Source organism: Porites lutea, chromosome 2 (assembly GCF_958299795.1).
Source record: "Porites lutea chromosome 2, jaPorLute2.1, whole genome shotgun sequence".
NCBI classification, from domain to species: Eukaryota; Metazoa; Cnidaria; class Anthozoa; order Scleractinia; family Poritidae; genus Porites; species Porites lutea.
The window spans coordinates 36,188,438-36,206,818 of NC_133202.1; the positions used below are offsets into that span (position 1 = coordinate 36,188,438).

Genomic DNA, 18,381 nt, shown 5'->3' on the forward strand with positions numbered 1-18,381 from the left:
GAAAGGGCTGACTCTTCTCTCAAGAACTGGAAATCAAAAACAATACCCAGAAATTACAAAACGGCCCAGTATTCAAGTGCATTGAAACCGTTACTAAATGCTGTCAGTAATACACTAACGCTCGATTACCGGCCGCTGTTCTGGAACAAGACAAGACCTGAGAAAGAGGCGGAAATCGTATCGAGCCTATAGGCTTTGATGATGAAAATGGGTACTAACTTGAAGAGGTTGGGTCGAGGTTGTCAACTCTCTCTTCAACTGTTTTTGGAAGAAACTTATGGTAAATTATTGTGCCTCACTGTGAATTTACCGTGGTTTCTTAATTTTTTCACTTCATTTGTTTTTGCATCTGTTCAGTTTGATACACTTTGGTGATTCGTGAATGTTTTCTTTTCCAGCCTCTTTTTGTAGGCACATAATGGTAATATACCTTGTATGCACTGTTACAAATGAAAAGCAAACAATATTTTGCCAAAAAAAAAAAAATCTTTGAAATACACATTTTTAAAAAAAATAGTAATAAAAAAAGAGCTAAGGACCATCATCTGATGCTTGCTCTTCAAACATGGTGTCTTCACTGACGGCTGCTGCTTCAGTTGTCCTTCTCATTTCTTCAGCCACCAGAGCTTCATCATTCTTAAACATCAAAGAAAAGCAATTTACTGATAAAAAAAAACGGCCTCCCTACAAAATATCCACCGTACTCACTACTTGATTCCAGCCGTCAACAATTAGAGTCGACTAAAGTTATAGGAAGTCTACTCGTCATAATACGTCGGTCTTTAAGCCATGACCCTAGACAAGAACCCCACACATGTAACATACATCTCAGTTGTTCTTTAAGGAAGCTGTGTCACGAAAATTATTAAAATTCCAACAGTGCAAACTTCCACCAATAGACCGTTGTCACGCGGCAGCCATTTTGTCTCAGGAGATTTTTAAAGCTTTGTTTATGTACGGCTAGCCTCGCTCTCTCTACGAGGCTAAAAGAAGGTATAAATAATAAGGAAAATACAAAAGATGGACAAACTTTAAAAAGATTGAAGCATTGTGATTTTTGAAAACTTGTTGGCCTAACAGTTTTTCAAAGTTTCTTTGTTGTTTATAATGTTTGATATTACGCAAGACATCTTTTCGCCAGCGTTAAGTTTCATATTAGGAAGCTTCCTTGACAATATTAGTGAGCTTAAGCAACGTCGTTTTTGAGCGACGTACGTCAACCGGAAGTGGGGTTTTTGCATTCTTGGGCATTGATTTGCAAACATTTTCAGGTAGAGCGTCTCTATAAGACTTGAGACACTAAGCAATAGAAATTAAGAGGTGTCATGGCATATCAAAACGGAAAAGAGCTCACTTCGGGTGACGTGCGTCGTTTAAAAACGTCTTTGCTTAAGCTCCCATTAGATGCTAACATAATGAAATAGACAGCTATGATACAGCCCTTTAAGACATGAACCGAGACAAGCACGAGGATTGGTGTCCCGAGTACCCGGCGTTTAAAGAAATCCAAGTTATACACTTGATTATAAGTTAATAACATCGATCCATGCACATTACTTCTTCTGATGAGTCCACAATTTCTCTTGGAGACTTGACCTCGGATCCATTCTCTTCACTCGGTTCCTCGGCCACCTTCATCATCTCATCAATTGACATCTCTTCAACAGGTTTCTCCGGTTCACGTTTGTGGGTGCGCGGGGCAGGCTGTGGTTTCTTGGCTATTTCGTTCTCTATTTCATCCACTGACATCGATTCAAGTGGCTTTTCTCTACAAAAAAAAAAACGATGCAAGGATACCAAGGAGAGTCAAAACGTTTCTTGTTTATTACTTCCGTAGAACAAAACCTTCCTACAAAGCCAATACGCCATTCCCTAGTTGCTTCAAGTCCCTGCTTCAAAGCGAGGCTAAGTGCGAAGATATTGATAAGAAAATTCGCACTTAACCTCGTTTTGAAAGCGAGTGTTTTAAAAAACTCGGAAATGGCCTATTAGGAGACTCATAGCACTGGGTATGCAGGGCTCGAAAAAATACCCGTCCTGTCATCCGGCAAAAGTACAGGGTGTCCCAACAGTTCGTTCCTATAATTTCATGAGCTACAACTTTTGATAAAAACTTTATTTTTACATGAAATTTCGAAAAGATGTTTATTGTCTATTGTTACGTGCATTCAGAAGTTCAGTAACCGGCACGCCCCCTTTGTTTTTTTTTCTTAACACTCTGTAGCAGTTGCGGCCTCGATTGGGATAAGTCATGCAGCGTGTAGAGCTCCAGATGATTCATTTTAAGCTTCTTTATCACCTGCTGCGCAGGAGCCATTTCGACCCCCAAGCAATATACATTAGGCAGCTAAAAAACATTTTGGGCATTGATCCAAGAAAAGATAATCATCCCGGCCCCTTTCCACAGTAAGGCTTTTGTACTTCTTTACAAATTTGAGACAAGCTGAATGTTGCTTGGCGGACTGAGTGGCTTTTTTTTGCCAACTCAGGGGTCTCTAAACTTTGCTTTTCATGAACCTGCTCCAGACTTGCTAAATGTTGTGAGAGCTACCTCGTCAGGTTTCCTCTTTTGTACCTAGCCTTCTTTAAAACTATATTAGCGGTTTTATTCAGGACTTTCGGTCTCCCCCCTCGTTTCTTGTCTTTAAAACCTTCATTTCTCTATGACCATCTTACCACCCAGCATTCGGATTTGTCCATTTTTTTTTAGTGATTTCTTAACTGATAAGCCAGTAGATCGAAGGATACATGCTTATGCCCCCACGTAGCTGAGTGGTTTTTTGTTAAGAGGATTTATCTTTCATGATATTCACAAAAACCAAGGAAGGGGATACAGCAATTCGGGCTACAAAATACACAAAATAAAGCGGGAAATTTACCCGCGCACGCACACCTTTGGCGCGAAAGTACACAAATCGAATATTCGAGTCAAAAGATGGCAAAACAAGTTTGAAATATACTAGATTGAAAAACACAACTTAAGTGTAAACTATTTGCTTATTAAGTCCAATCGTACTGCGTTACAGACTTATAAAGCAGGGGAACGAACTTTTGAGACATTGTCTTGCTGGGCAAGCAACTTTTCAAATACACTTGACCTATGGGTAAGATCAGTTACCTTCTAACTAAATCACTAACTAAGACGAGTAAGAAGTGGCCCCAGGCAAGGAAATTGTGAGAGTTGCTTGTGCAAAAGACAAGCTGGAAGTCAAGTTTTTTTCGAGCCCGGTAATTGTAAAAGAGGGCAAACTAACATTGTTGTCCACACCTGAGAACAAAAGACGACATAAATTTAAGCACTATAATGCTTAATGGAAAGATTTCATGACAGTTCGAAAATTTCAGAATTTTCATTGATTTGTCTGGAAACCATTCAACCCTGATTGGGTGGCAAGAGTTATTTATCCTATAGTAATTTTCGACGGCCGTTTCAATCGATACCTTAAGTGGAGCGGGGCGAAAAAGAAAATCGACTAGCGAAGTGAGCAGAGCGTGGCCTGAGTGAAGAAAAAGGGGCGGGGGAGCCTGTACACTTTGGTTCTGATGCCGCCCATTCATGATATCGGATTGGTATCATGATCTAATCGATAAGATCGCTGACTCTTGACAAGTGAGGTTTGAATATTGAATGAATATATTCCTCATTCCGCGAAAAATACCCACGTGCGCGCGAATGTTATTGAAGCCGATGCATTCAAGCCTAAAAAACATCATAATTTGACAGGTCTAGTTACCTTATTTTCATATATGTTACAAAATAATAGTAAGTGAGCGGATGAGCGACATCAAAACAAACTCTACAGGCTCCTTCGCCTTTTTTTCCCCCTTGGCCACGCTCGTCTCGCTTCGCTCGCCAATTTTCTGTTTTCGCTTCACTTGGTTTTCTGTTCGCAGGCTAATACGCGGTAGATATAGGGGGGAAATTTTAATACGCTCTTTCAATTCCTGCTAACATCAACTTCTAAACTAAGAATCGTTGTCGTGTTTACAGAAAGTTGATCACATGACCAACTATTGCAAAAAGGCTATTGTTCCTTAAAGAGAATTTCGTAATAAACGAATGTCTTACTTTTTTCTCTCAACCGCTACCGGCTCAGCCTTCTGTATCAGGTCCGATGGTTTCCGTCTTAGCTGCGTTGGCTGAGATGGCCGCTCTCGCCTGGCCACCTTTTCTTCCCGTGGTTCTTGCTTTGGGGTCGAAGTATCAACAGGCGATGGTGGTTTTTCTCTTTTCTGTGGTGATTTTGATACCTCCCTGGTTTCCGGTTCACTGTCCGAGCTGAAAGGTTCTTTGTCGCGAGGAACTTGCATTATTCGCTAAAAACAGAAAGTTCAACAACAGGAGCTCAGCAAATCAACTCTGCTATAACAAACGAAACCAACTGAAAATGGACAATTTTTCCAACACCACATTTGTCCAACCATTTCAGAATTTATTAAAACAAACAACCAAGCAAACGAAGACAAAGGAAATCATGATCGTGAGAGACGTCTAGATATTTGTTACCTTAATACTGGCTAGTTTCTGATGTGAACTTCTTGAAAATGATTGCGAAAACATTAACAATTTATTCACAAACTAGTTAGAAAATGGGATTGCGCCCCCCTTTCATTCGTCAAGGCACTATCACAGTGTTTCTATACTGCGTTAAAACACTGCTCCTCTTGATTTTACCAAGTATATTAAATCTAATGGGAATTTATCTTTGATCCCACAGTCGCCCAGCCCTATTCACAGTGTCTACATCCAAGGATCAAAATTTGCATCCTTAAGGATAAGGAGTAGCTGCTGTGGCCAAGCAGGCCGAGAAGGAATGGGGAGAGAAAGGAAGTAAGTAACGTATACCTGAGGTGCACCGCGGGGCTTGGAACTAGCGGGTAGATAGGTATATCTCCATTTCAAATAAACATCAACAGTCCCATTAACACTTCCTGAAGCCTGCACATTGAAGGAAGAAAATTGTCAGCTTTAAAAGTGCAGCATGTCAATTAATCAAATGTCTTCACGACTGGAACGCAAACTGCGACTTTTCCTCAAAAGTTTAATAATGCATTTTACCCACGATTCTTCAAACCTCCGGATAAACCAAATCCGTTCCTTTTAAACTTCTACTACTTGTGCGCCGTCCTCGTCTCTCGCGCTTTGACACAAGTTATGCGGGCTACTTTTACCTACAACGTTTTAAAAGCATCCTCGATATGCAATCTAGCTTTCTAATCTAGTATCCAGTCAATGTTAATCCCCGTGACTTTCAGATTCTAAAGAGGGTATATTACTTGAAGAGGTTTGCAACTTTTTGTATTGTAACTGACATAATAAAAATTAGCGCAAATTTGGTTCACTCTGCATATAAACAAAGCAGTTAGAAAAGAGAGCTGTTACGGTAAAACGTGAAATCGTTAATCAAAGGTCAAATTTCGGATAACTAAATGAGCCACTTCTATGCCTCAATTTGCAGTGCCTTCGCATCGCAGACAATGAAGTCACTGGCCAATTTCTTTGTGTGTTGATTGACTAAAGCACTTCAAATTGATAATATTACAATCAGCTGAGAATAGCCTGAGATAATATGTTATTCAGTCCCAGTTAACACTGCTATACTAATGACTTACCCTTCTGAGTTCAAAGGTTCCCTTGATAGGCTTATCATTGGCCAGAGTTATCAGTGGAACCTTCGCGAGTCCCATATAGGCTGCGGGTTCAGGATCAGCATCATCAAAAACATAAATCTCCAGCGCCTGAAATTATAATTTACTACCTAAGTCTCAGTGCGAGCAAGGCCGTTAGCAACAAGGTCAATACTAAATTCCGTCCATTATATTGGTACTATTTCTTTTTATCACAAAAGTTCAGTGATCAGTTTCCCACCAAATCCTTGACTGTAAACTGATGCCCAGCATTTGCAACTTATGGTTAAGTTTACATTTCACGGGTTTTTTACGGATTCGTGAAAAGAAATATAAGAACAAATATGATTTTCGAGTAGAAAACGAAATAAGCCAATAGATTATTTGAGTTGCTCTAAGCCTTTTTATAATAGCAAGGCCTTAGTGCACAATAATTCATATGAAAATGAATTCAACTTGGGTGCGCATCTATATAAATTCTAAACAAGACCCTTTTGGTGGAAAACTCTTTTGGAAGAATAAACACGCCAGAACACACATCTCCGATCGGTGAAAGGACTGGAACAAAGAGAACGCTTGCCTTTTAGGGACGGACCATTAGAAAAGTTATGGAGGGGTGGGGGGGGGGGGGGGATTTTCGAGCCGCAAGATTTTTTTTGCGTTATCAAATTCCTTGTATGAATTTTTTGTAGGCCATAGCATGAACATTTTTTAGGGTTAATTGGCGTGCATGAATTTTTTCATTTAATTTTCCCTTGCGCGAATATTTTTTTTGTACTTCGCCCCCCCCCCCCCCCCTATAAGTTTTCTAATGGTTCTTCCCTTAACCGATTGCGTCTCCGCCGTCGCACCACGACCCAAAAATCAGAAGAGACAGGTTGCAAACAGTTAACACTCTAAAAATATCTTACCGCGGCCCTTAGGTACGTATCAAGGTCTGTTGTCATGGGAACAGGGAAAGTTTTGGCGTCGTTGAACTCGGGTGTGTTACTATTCTGTACAATATCTGTGTCATGATCAGCAAAGTCAAAGAAGCGGTACACTACATATGGGCTAGGCTGTATTCCTGAAAAAAACAATAGCTGACATCTCAAGGGCTGTTTACATGGAGGAAGAATGATCCTAGCATCCGGAAGATCCAAGAAGGCGGATCAACTCTTCGTTTGATTTCGGTCAGTGTGATATTCAGTAGAAAAGGACTTAAAGGTTAAAGATTACCCACTGAACGGCCCGCCGCCATTTTTGTCTGTCTTGTCCCTGGTACTGGGATCTTCGCGGCGAAAGCAGTTTACGTGGTGCTAGGATCCTCCTACCTCTCAGCTAGAGCGATCCTAGCGCTAGGGACAGTACAACTTTTTGCATGTCAACTGAATAAAGGAACATATGGCGCTTGGATGATCCGCCTTCTAGGATCTTCCCCTTGCTAGGATTTTCCTCCCCCCATGTAAACAGCCCCTTACTGGCCTGTTAAAATTAAAAGAGCTAGTATGTGCCAAATAAGACAAACAAACAAACAAAAACAAGAGAACTATGAACCGAACTAATCACCCCCACCCAGGCGAGGTCAGAAGCCCAGCTGATGGCTCTCGCGTACGAATGATTTATCGTGACTTTTGCCTCGCTAGTGGTCTTGAAAAAAAACTTCAACACGTTGGAAAATTACTGATAAAAATGGGGTGATGAATTTGAAGCCTGATATATTTATGTAACTCATATTCTCTCAGGTACTCTAAAAAAAAACAAGCTCAGTCAGCCACCATTATGCAGTAGTAGCTGGCACTACATTGGCTGGTAGTACATACAGTACATCATACCTGGTCTTCTCGATTGTAATCCATTACATCTGATTACGTGTACGTCTAGTTCATTAACGTCAGAAGGTGGTTTGTCAGGCACGTGACCGGCGTCTTCCAGAGCTTTATACGCTCCTGAACTCATGTAACCAAGCGCCTTAGTACGTTCCTAAAACACAGCAGAGAATACTATAACGCTTACAATCTTTGAGTGACACTATTGTCGAGACGAGTGGCAACTGCAGAGAACTAATCAAAACTTGAAGATGAACAGACAAAAGAAGCAATCAGGGACCGAATTCACCAAACCCACCTACGTTAACCCTTTCAGTGATAACAGTAGCCATAGAAAAAAATACCAAAAAATATCAATTTTCTATTTGTAAAATCGTTCGAAATAAAGTGAAAGTACTGACAAGGAGGTTTGCTTTGAAAAGTAACAACAAAGGATTTCGTGCACAGATGATAAAGGTTGGTGTGACAAATGATCTCTTCATAACGTAGTCCAGGAGTAAACCCAACTTTTACTCTCAATAATACTAGATTATTAGACTATTGTCACGGAACAGTATTTAGTAGATGTTTTGTCCTAAGAGGTATTCGTGAACCTGGCCTTCGCCTCCAAAGCTCTAAGACAATAGAGTGATTTAGAGCCAGGTTTACAACAAACGACATACGTCAGATTTAAGTTGAAAAATTATCAAGACAATCATGATTCATATGGATAAAAATGGCGTGCAACTATAATGATTCTTTTTGTAGAAGTAACAAATAATTCACGACAAGAAAAAGGAAAACTTGGTAATAGGGTAAAATTCACGTTTGCTGTTTGCCGTAAAAGTGACTCTAAATCTCTCTTATACGCGGCAGTAGTTGACGGGAAAGAAAATCAGACACTTCCGGTACCAAGGGTGGAAAGCACGCATGACCCAACTACACAAACAGCAAATGGTTGAGTACTAAATAGTACCTGATTTTCGTGTTCGAATAACATTAGCTATAAAATACATTGTAGAAAGGGAAACTCACCCTATATAATCGTATTGCTTGGTCCATGGGAACTCTTAGACGGACCCAGTACTCCAAGGTCGCAAACTCTGCTCCCTGACAGGGAGGTCTAGTACCTGGTGAAAAATCATATTTAACATCAAGAAACCTTGGATAAGAACAAGATTCTGGGAAATTGTCTACCTTCCTACCCCTCCCCTAACCCGACATTACCACTTTCTCAAGGCAAAATCTTTATTTAGGGGTGGGATGGGTGGACAGTCTTACTAAAATCTTATACGGGAAATGGCTCAACAAAAATATTTCAGACAAAGTACTGGTAAGGAGGCAAGTTTCACTAAGAGAGAGTTAGAGTCAAGTTACGGCAAACGGAAAAAGTGAGATTCAAGTTGAAAATTCATAATATCATCACAAAATGAGCAGATAAGAGCTGTCTAATGATTCTTATGGATGAAAAAAGGAACGGTGCTACCTATTTTTGAGCTGATATATTGAACAGTAAAGAACAGGTAAAGGAAAATATTGGAAATGTGTTACAAATTGACGTTGGCCTCTCTACAAGGTTAGTATTCAACAACGCAGCCGAGTTTTTAGTCGTGAAGTAAATCACCTCCCCAAACAATGGCTACACTAGATACCACGGTAGGATCCACCACATCACCCAATTTTAACAGTGTCAAAATGAATCGCAATTTCCTACGTTTTTAACCGCTGAAAGAACAAGTTTATAACTCACCTATTAGCTTGGCAGTACTATGGATTCTACCGTGTGGCTTCTCAAGCAGGTCTCGGAACTTCAGCTGACAAGCGGCTACTGTCTTGTAATCAGTGCCAAATGCTCGATGGATTTCCAGCAAAGTGGACTCCTGTTATAGAGAAAATCTGAGTTTGATTTCTGCGATAGCTCAATAATTATTTCCTACAGCTTGTAATTAAATTCGCTTTTAGGAAAGCATGTACAACATTATATGATTCGATAACTGCATGAGGTTCATTACGGACCACTTGTTACGAGCAGTGAGGTAATTTACCTTTTGCAAATAATGCAGGAAGAAATCGTCTACTCTCACTAAATACTGAGAAGTGAAATTGAATTCAGGCCTGAAACAAAGAGAACCAACAACACTCATTACATGCAGACTGCACTGGGTAATTTATCTCTACCTATACGTATGCTCCTAATTACTGACAGAGACAAATGGAATTCACCGACTCGAAGGATACCAACTGCTTTATAAACAGTAACTACGAGAATAAATCATTGCTTTGTTTCTTGGTTTGTTCGAAACTAGCCCGAGTAGCAAGCGTTTCCCTGCGGCGTCGAGGAACGAGGAATGAGAGTCAAAGACCGCGCGAAAACTCAGATTTTGGGAGCCACGCGACCAGCTGCAACCGAGGCTCTTTCTCGAAGCAAGAACCGGAGAAACCGGGCTATTCGCGAATCTTTGTTCACATTATTTGCCTCATTAGTTACGCTTTCCTTTCATTTTCTGATCAAGCTAACCCGAATATCGAAAAAGTAAACAATTTCAGCTATTTGTTAAAATTTGACCCCGATATACCGAATAGTTTAAGAGGAATTATCGTTGACAAACTCGAAACTTTACAAAGAAAGTATGGGCTTATTAACGGTTTTGTCACCCAGTAATTTCGCAGTTTTCGATGGCTGCTATTTCCTTTGTAATTGCTCCGTGGAAAGAGCTGAAAATTAACAAAATACTCAAATTAATCAACTCTTCCAACTTGTGCACACGGTGACTCCAATGAGGTCGGCAAAGATTCGCCTCAGGATAGTTTGAGTCCCATGCATGGCACTGCTATTGAGGCATCGATCAAGGCTAATGGGGGGTGGGAGCAAGTAAGGATTGACTGTAAGTCGATGACGCCCTTGGCGTAAGGCTCTATCCCCACGATTTCGTTTATAATTGTAAACATGTGAGATTGACATCACTCGTATTGTGCTTACAGAATTTTTCATGAGGACAGAGGCCGTAGGTTGGATTCAGACCAAAGTAAGAATCTCACCGCGTGAAGAGTGGGTGAATATATACAGGGTACAGCCTCGACCCAGGTAAAATTCAAGTCAGAAGACCTGTGTACAACTGTGTCTATTGCTTTAATCTCAAATTCAGGCACCTTCTCGCCGGTATTTGTGAACATTGTACTTTAGGGCCCTTTCTCCCGACCCAATAGACTGCCCCTGGGTCTTCGAGGATGGGTCGAGGCTAACCCTGAATAAATGTGTCTGGCGCTTTTATTCAGCGGCCATGACGAATTCGAAATTGAACTATTTGAGTTGGACATTACTTTACCTTGTCCCCTTGACAACAGGCGTGGTTTGAAGTTCGTGTTCAAAGAACTCGTAAGTTACAAACGTCACTGGTTCGTCATCTTCAAACTCTTTGAAGGATTCTTGGGAGAGGATAACCTGAGCAACAACGATAACAGCGCAAAATACACAACAGATACAAGTAACTCTGAGCCATCGGAAGATATCTAACTGAAATCTGCACTCGGCTTTACGACCATACAGAATAAATACCAAAAACACAATCATTTTAAGACAGATTTGCATAGTATTCGAAGAAATAGGCCATTTGCGATTGTTCATTTATTCATGGGTACAAAACCGCCATGGTGGAGAGCAAGGACCGACGCAATAGGAGAAGATATACAAAGAGCTCACATCATTTAAAATGTAAATTTCCTTTGTTTATCTTTTCAAAGCGGCAGTGCGTTTCTTGCGCTCCAGCAGGGTGGTTTTGCACCACGTAAATGACAAGCTGTTAACATCAGTGTAATTTAAGGTTCAAAGTTGTTGATAAGAGAAACATGAAATGGAGAGACATCGATATCAACCGTTAGCAAGAGAATGCTAACAACAGACCTGTGTGGAGAGGACTTATCAAAGATACATGCTAGAACCCTAAAATAGTCGCATCAACTGTCTGCATATGATGATGATGATGATGATGATGATGATGATGACGAATGTGTGATTAACAGTTTTTCTGCCGGTTTGTGAGAGTAAAATGCTGGAGTGGTCTGCCTGTGCTTTCGCTCGATACCACTTTTCTTAACTGTGACTTTGCGCCTGTTCACTTACAATTGCGTCTGGGTACTTAGAGTCAAGCCAGGTGAAGCGTAATCCCCCCCCCCCCCCTCCACCCCCAAGGTTCTATTAAGGAATTCATTATTCGAAAGTTGAATACGTTGGTAGTTGTAGAATCTTGTGGGGTACGCTTGAACTGCCTTAACTGTAAAGTAAGAAATTAAAAATCAGATAGACAACAAGTAGCATATATCTCACCTTATCGATATGGATTTCGAAAACATTCTGCCCTCGTTCCAACTCAACTGTGCTGTCCATTTCTTCAAACTCGGAATCCTATCCACCGAAAAGAAACAGATATACAGTCGACGCTCTCGTAGGCGACCACCTCGGAAATTCGAAAAAGTGGTCGTAACTAGAATTGGTTGCTTAGGAGAGTGAGCTCTCGTAAGTGATCGCATGGTAAGACACTGAAGAAGGTCGCTTGCTACAGCTTCAGAAGCTCATTGATAATTTATAAAGAAAACGACAAAAGAAATTAACGAGAGTCTTTATTTTTTATATAAAGGCAGTTAAACTTTAAGTCCAATTTTTTTAACCAAAATAACCCAACATATAAATATTAGCGCGAGAATGACTTGACCTGCGACAGAAGATTTTGAAGCTGTTGAATAAACTTACAGTTCCTGTTTTATCGAGTCTGAATGGTCGCTAACGAGAGCTTAAAAACAAAGGAAAAGTCCAGTTGGGTAATCCCAAAAGTTATCGCGGTCGCTTACGGGAGCTTTTCATTACAAAGTTTAAGTCACAGTTCAAGACGGGGTTTCACAAAGGTGGTCGTAACAAAAGCTGGTCGCTTACGAGAGTGGTCGCCAGGAGACCTTCTACTGTATATTAATTACACAAAATCAACAGCCAAATAGAATGAAAGAATAAATTATAATGAATGAAAAATGGGATGAGGAAGTCGTTGCCTCTTCTACCGTCCGCTTTAGGGTAATTTTCCTTTTTTAGTTCTACCCTCTTAGTCTATCCTCCTTTTTTCTCGCTTATAAGCTTGGCATGTTTAACTGTTGTTAATTTGTTTTTGTTACTCAAGATCCAACAGTTTATCCACTAAACTAAGAGATATAAACGGCTGAAAATATCTTCAAAAGACAAGAGAAAGAGAATTTTAGTTGAAATGAATGAATTTCACCTCTGACGGGGCTGCCTTGTACTGTTTAGTTCCATAAGCTATGTCCCGCATCTGACTCTCAAGTTTCTGAGACAAAACAAACAAACAAACAAACAACAACAACAATTAAATTAGGAAATTAACAGATCCACTCTTAAGATGCGCAGGGCGCATGTCATACAAGAACCTTGTATACAGCCCAGCCCACCACGAGTCCTTCGTAGCTCAGTGGTTAGAGCATCCGACCGGTGTATGGAAGGTCACGGGTTCAATTCCTGTCGGAGACTCAGATTTTTCTTTGCCCCGTGCTCGTGACATGTTGATCACATCATTTCTTCACCGAGGGAAACATTTACCATCATTCTTTAATTACCACATTAATGGGAGAACTCTCGTTGGGACGCTAAACAGAGGTGGCCGCTTAGTAGAGGTTTAATTTCCTATTATTTTCTAAAATTATTTCGAGACTTTGGTTACTGGCCGCTTGATAGGTGGCCGTTTAATGGAGTTTCAACTGTATAGCAATACTTACTCGTATTCTATCAGCCCTTATGTCCAGCAGCTGCGCATACTCTTGCATTTTCAGGTCATACTCCTTCTTATCTTCACTCATCGTCTTTGTTACTCGCTCAACCTTGGGCACAAATAGGTAAGTGAAAGCCATGGTTATGCACAGGTAAAACACAAGTGCACGAGTAACTTTTCAAATGAGCCTTACAGCAAAACCACGTATATTGCATATGCTACTTTTTGATGGGATTTATGAACACTAATAGAACTAAAATACGAGGAGAAAATACTAACTGTGAACTGAACCAACCAATATAATCCTTTAGCTACAATGAGGGACGAAAGTGTTGAGACACTTCTATAAAATGGCCCTTTTTTTGCATATAGTAGATATATCTCTCCCCTCCCCCTGTGTATCCTACACCCTCTCCCAAAGTTTAGACCCTCAAGTCTTTCTTTTACTACAAACAACATTAATCCGGGGATGGAGGGAATTAAGGAGTTTCAACAGAATGAAAAAATAAATGATCATGAGTGAAATCGTGGATAAAAGCACAGGTTTTAGACAAGTGTGACAGCTACTAGTAAATATATAGGCGCGTGTACCTCTGTTTGGTAATCCTTATTGATCTTATGCTGAATAATTAGCATGTTTCTTGTTTTCTCCAGTTCATTAATGGTATCTGCGTGGGAAGCCTGTAATTCTCCAACTTGTCGCTTAAGGTCTGAAATAGAATTACCTCTAACTAAAGTTACATGACATCAATAGAGACCTTTATAGATTCTAAGACGAGTACGAGATTTGAATTCAAGTTTTTTCGCGTATTCTCAAAATTTAGACTCCCCGGAAAGCTTCATTTTACCATTTTTGACTACAAAAGTTAGCACTGTTACCTTTAGTGAAAGAGGTTACACCCTCTCCCGATCGCAAAATGATAAAACTTCTAACATTTGATATCTTGTTTTCCCCACTTCGACATTCTCGCTAAAACTCGTAGTAGATTGACGACGGCTACCACGTTTTCCCGCCAAAATGACGCTGGTTTACTCGCGCTTACTACTTAGTACTGAGATAATCTAGTACTCGTTGTCGTACTCGTCTTAGAATCTAAAGGTCTCTAATACTTGCATATTAAACCTTTATAGAATACCAGAAAATTTTAAGATCACCTTTGCTCTTTTCGTCATCCACCTTTTCCAGGAAATCCAGTTCCTGGCTCCCTTTTTCTTTCCTGTGCTGTGAAGAAAAACAACAGGAAGCTCAGTGACTCGTTCCGCCAAGCAAGGCCCCTTTCCTATGCTTCACCAGGCTACAATATTTTCTTTAAACTCTTCACTCCCAGAGTCAGTCGTTTCTAAAGAGAAATTCCCACGGTATGACCCAGTGATTTTGTTACAAATAGTTATGGTGAGTCCTCGTGGGACTTATCTTGTAAAAAATCATGAGTCCCAGTTAAAAAAAAACGAGTCCGAAATTGAAAATGATTGGGCCTTTATGCAACTAGACAGTTAATCAAAAGACAGACTCCAAACCTCTGTATTACAGTATGTTGAAATTAAAATATAGTCGTTCTGTATTAAAGCACAACAAAGGCTGAAAGAAATATGCATCGTTAAACAACAGCCATAATAACTGCCACAGAAATTACGCGAAAGGGCCGGATATTTCTAAAAATGCAGATGTTCAAATCGATCGATCGATCTTTGCATCCTACGGGACGCATGTCATGAATTATTTTGCGCCTTTGGGGATTTTAATGCGTAAGGGAAGCAGGACGCAGAGGTACCAAACTCACTGTATGACCATTTAATAGCTGTTTACTCAGTAGACATTTGCATGTTTACAGTACCAGTCGATTTAATTGTCGATATTTTACGGGACATGAAATTTGATTATCTCACAAGTGTCCGTTTGGGGCATTCTGGAAGTTGGGGTTTTCTTGAGATTACATGTAAGTCAAGAATTCTCGGGGCTTATTTGAAAGATGGACAACTTACTTTGATCAACACCAAAGCCTCTTCAATCTCTTGAAAATCAACCGCACTTTCCTGCAAAAAGTGCAAGGACGAACAAGTTACGATGACAACTTGGTTTAATAAAACCAGGTCCCAGGTGTTCGATAGGTAGAAAACGCTGCTTTCGATAGGATAAGTCAATTGGTTTCCCTAACAGATATCCACTGGATAGCGCTATCAAACGTTTGAACAACCGAGGTCATGAGACGAAACACTTAACAACAATTTTAACAGGAACGCCAGAGGAGTTGAATTCAAGCAACTGAGAAAAAATACTCCAGGTGCTTGTTTGAGTGCATGCAATTAAGCACGTGGAAATCATAGTTCTATGAATGTGTGGCTGCCGCTGACAGGCTAAGGTTTGCTATCCTGTTGCCATACATTCATTATAGAATCAAGGCAATCAGTGACTTCTTAGCTAGGTTTATGTCCTAAGAGTTATTTTTACATTTTACCCTAAATCTTCAGGGAACACTAAATTTCTGGAGCTCATTCACAGGTAGGAATTAAATATTATTTCATGTTTCTGGAGTCTGCCATGAAGCACAAATCATGACGCTTGACGCGACTTATCACTACTTATAATCTTACATTTTTGACACGATAATCAACATAACATTACCAGACATCTAGGAAATGCGTCCGGCGATTACCTTGGTAAAAAACTTCATCTTTTCCTTCAAGTCATCGTGCTGTTCTTTTAGTGTGTAATGTTGAACTCTTACTTCTCGCAGCTCTGATTGAAGCTTTTCAGCGGATTCTACGAATAACATTGCAATAGAATTTATTAGTAACCATGGCGTCTTACCTGTATGCAATCACTTTTTTTGAAGTAACAGACAGTCATCCAACGTCACACATGTAGACTATCTCGTAATATAAGAGGTTAGCTAGGCAACGCTGATTTAGGCAATTTCAGCTCTTAACAGCTGAAGAAGATCACAGAACTGACTTCAAAGATAAAAATTCTTCAATTGCATAAGATCACAAGAAAAATACGGAAAAACAGCGGCCCGCTTTTTTAACATCTCGTCCCTGGTTGTATAAAGGTAAGGCTCACAATGTTCGAGCATCATCTATATTTGTCATGTGCCGACGTTTTCGCAACGTAGTCCCTAGGCGTTCTCTTGCCCCGTTGTCAGCACGAAGTCTGGGAAGGGGTGAGCGAGTCTCTCTTGGCCTACGCTACAGCTTACGGATGAGTCCAGGTTTGAACGAGCCGAGAACGCCAAGGGACTATAGGCTGATGCGAACTAGCTACCATGATCTTGTTGCGCAAAGTCGAGTGTGACCCAGAGTTATTGAATTATTCTATTTACCTACTGACCTCTTTCATGTGTTAGTTTATCAAGTATGTCATTTTTCTCTTGCAGGTCTGACCTCAAGGTGGCTCTTAACTGCTCCATTTCCACCTTAAAACAGTTAAAAGGCAACAAAAGTCACTAATAATGTCATAAATTCAGCTGGTTAATTTGACTGTTGCTGAATTCATTAAGATAGCCTGTTCGGAACATTATACGTTTCTGGGAAAGTCAAACTGCCCACCTACCCCTCCCCTAAGCCAACATTTTGCCCTAAGTGAGAAGTAGGTGGGCAGTTTCCCAGATGCGTATAATGATCCGTCTGTTCCAGGCGTTCACCGAATAGTGGAGTGCAGAGCAAAGTCAGAGAGCAGGAGAAAAAAAAATAATGACAAAGAGAGGGAGGGGAGAGCGCTCACACCCTACCCCGCCCGCCTCTCACTGTTTGTCCCCTCAATCTGAACACCTAGCATGGAACAGGCTTATCATTGAGACCACACCCAAGTTTAGAAAGAGAAAGAAAAATTCGCCGTTGCGTCGTCTATAAACTGTTCAAAACGAGAGTATCAGGATGAAATAATGTAGAGAAAGGCCAAGAAATGTACCTAAAAGTGTGATGCACGTAGTGCTGTGAGTGAGCGTATGCATACCTCCATTTGTCGATACTTTGCCCTGTGCTGTCTTTCCCTCTCCGCGTCAAAAGCACTGCAATAAAACAAATGAGGTTTGATTTCCTTAAAAACAGACATATAACTTTGTTATATAATAAAAACGGCACGGGCAAACAATGGGTACAGTATTTTATACCGGGGGGGTATACTGTATCATGATAAGAATTGGCCTAACCTGTTGACCAGCTTTTCGTTTGCTTCTTTTAAGATTGTATTCTCCGCTTTCAGATCTCCTATCATTTGAAGTTGCTAACGATTTCCAGGTACCAAAAAAAGAGAAAAAACAAAAAAATTAAAAAAATAAATATATTAATGAATCCCCATCAGAAATAGATCATGTCATGACGAGAAATCATGTGATTCTTACCTCAGACAGGGATTTAGATGCAATTCCTCCAGTCTTCAGTTCATTTTTCAGTACAAAATTCTTTGTTTCCTCCTGTATGTGTTATAAAGAATATTAGATAAAAATCGCTCTCCCCCTTTTTCCCCTTTAAATCGCTTCCAGAATACTGATTATATCTTATTCACCGACCGCTAAATTAATAAAAGAACACAAGGGAGGCAAAAAACAGAATTAAAAAGAAAAAGAAAAAATCAAGAGATTTTTTGGCACAAAACAATAAATCGTTAAATAGCCGCTAAGAATTATTACTAGGGAAGTTAACCAACCACCATGACGACGGCTGAGTGAACTGCAATAAAACAATTTTTTTTTCAAACTTCACAGAGCTTATTAAGTCTTATTAAGCCTCAATTTGTCAAATGTAGGGGAATTTTCCTGCATCTGTTTTATCAAGGATCGTATCCAGGTTCCAAAAGAGAAAGGGAAATTCGTCATCCTGTACTCACTTCCGCAGTATTAAGAACGTTCCCCGTCGTACTGAGGCCGTGCGCGATGGCTGCGGAGCTGTTCTTTTGCTCATAAAACCAACTGGTTTTTGTCGACCTCGTTGCGCCGTCGTCCCCGTGGTTAATTGCTTTAAACTAAAACTCCTTAGCATTGTGTACACGATATAGTATACCTCTTTCAGCTGTTCATTGAGCTTCTCCATTTCCTCAAGAACCTGGGTGTGACTCGCTTTAACTTTGGCAAGATTCTGTAACAAATGATTCAAAAAGAGCAGCGCATAATAGGAAACCATGAACACAGTCAGATAGTAGTACCTACCTCCCGATCATCAATACCCCAGTACCAAATATTTTAAACCCTTTAAGTCCCGAG

The 18,381-nt window shown here is 40.3% G+C and overlaps 1 protein-coding gene across 4 annotated transcripts in view; it reads right to left on the reverse strand.

Moving 5' to 3' along the window:
- Positions 1 to 18,381, reverse strand: part of LOC140928496 (protein fantom-like) — a 56,594-nt gene that overhangs the window by 16,622 nt on the left and 21,591 nt on the right. For all 4 annotated transcript variants that reach the window (XM_073378250.1, XM_073378249.1, XM_073378251.1 and 1 more), the window contains exons 13-35: positions 18,182 to 18,256; positions 17,524 to 17,595; positions 17,332 to 17,405; positions 17,136 to 17,190; positions 16,512 to 16,596; positions 15,838 to 15,944; positions 15,167 to 15,217; positions 14,339 to 14,405; positions 13,775 to 13,893; positions 13,191 to 13,292; positions 12,680 to 12,745; positions 11,740 to 11,817; positions 10,742 to 10,857; positions 9,461 to 9,530; positions 9,166 to 9,295; positions 8,451 to 8,545; positions 7,443 to 7,590; positions 6,540 to 6,694; positions 5,614 to 5,739; positions 4,847 to 4,939; positions 4,070 to 4,317; positions 1,558 to 1,768; positions 540 to 636 (exon numbers count right to left, since the gene is read on the reverse strand). In XM_073378250.1, coding sequence (XP_073234351.1) covers positions 540 to 636; positions 1,558 to 1,768; positions 4,070 to 4,317; positions 4,847 to 4,939; positions 5,614 to 5,739; positions 6,540 to 6,694; positions 7,443 to 7,590; positions 8,451 to 8,545; positions 9,166 to 9,295; positions 9,461 to 9,530; positions 10,742 to 10,857; positions 11,740 to 11,817; positions 12,680 to 12,745; positions 13,191 to 13,292; positions 13,775 to 13,893; positions 14,339 to 14,405; positions 15,167 to 15,217; positions 15,838 to 15,944; positions 16,512 to 16,596; positions 17,136 to 17,190; positions 17,332 to 17,405; positions 17,524 to 17,595; positions 18,182 to 18,256 — 2,440 coding nt within the window. The remainder of the gene's footprint in view (positions 1 to 539; positions 637 to 1,557; positions 1,769 to 4,069; positions 4,318 to 4,846; positions 4,940 to 5,613; positions 5,740 to 6,539; positions 6,695 to 7,442; positions 7,591 to 8,450; positions 8,546 to 9,165; positions 9,296 to 9,460; positions 9,531 to 10,741; positions 10,858 to 11,739; positions 11,818 to 12,679; positions 12,746 to 13,190; positions 13,293 to 13,774; positions 13,894 to 14,338; positions 14,406 to 15,166; positions 15,218 to 15,837; positions 15,945 to 16,511; positions 16,597 to 17,135; positions 17,191 to 17,331; positions 17,406 to 17,523; positions 17,596 to 18,181; positions 18,257 to 18,381) is intronic.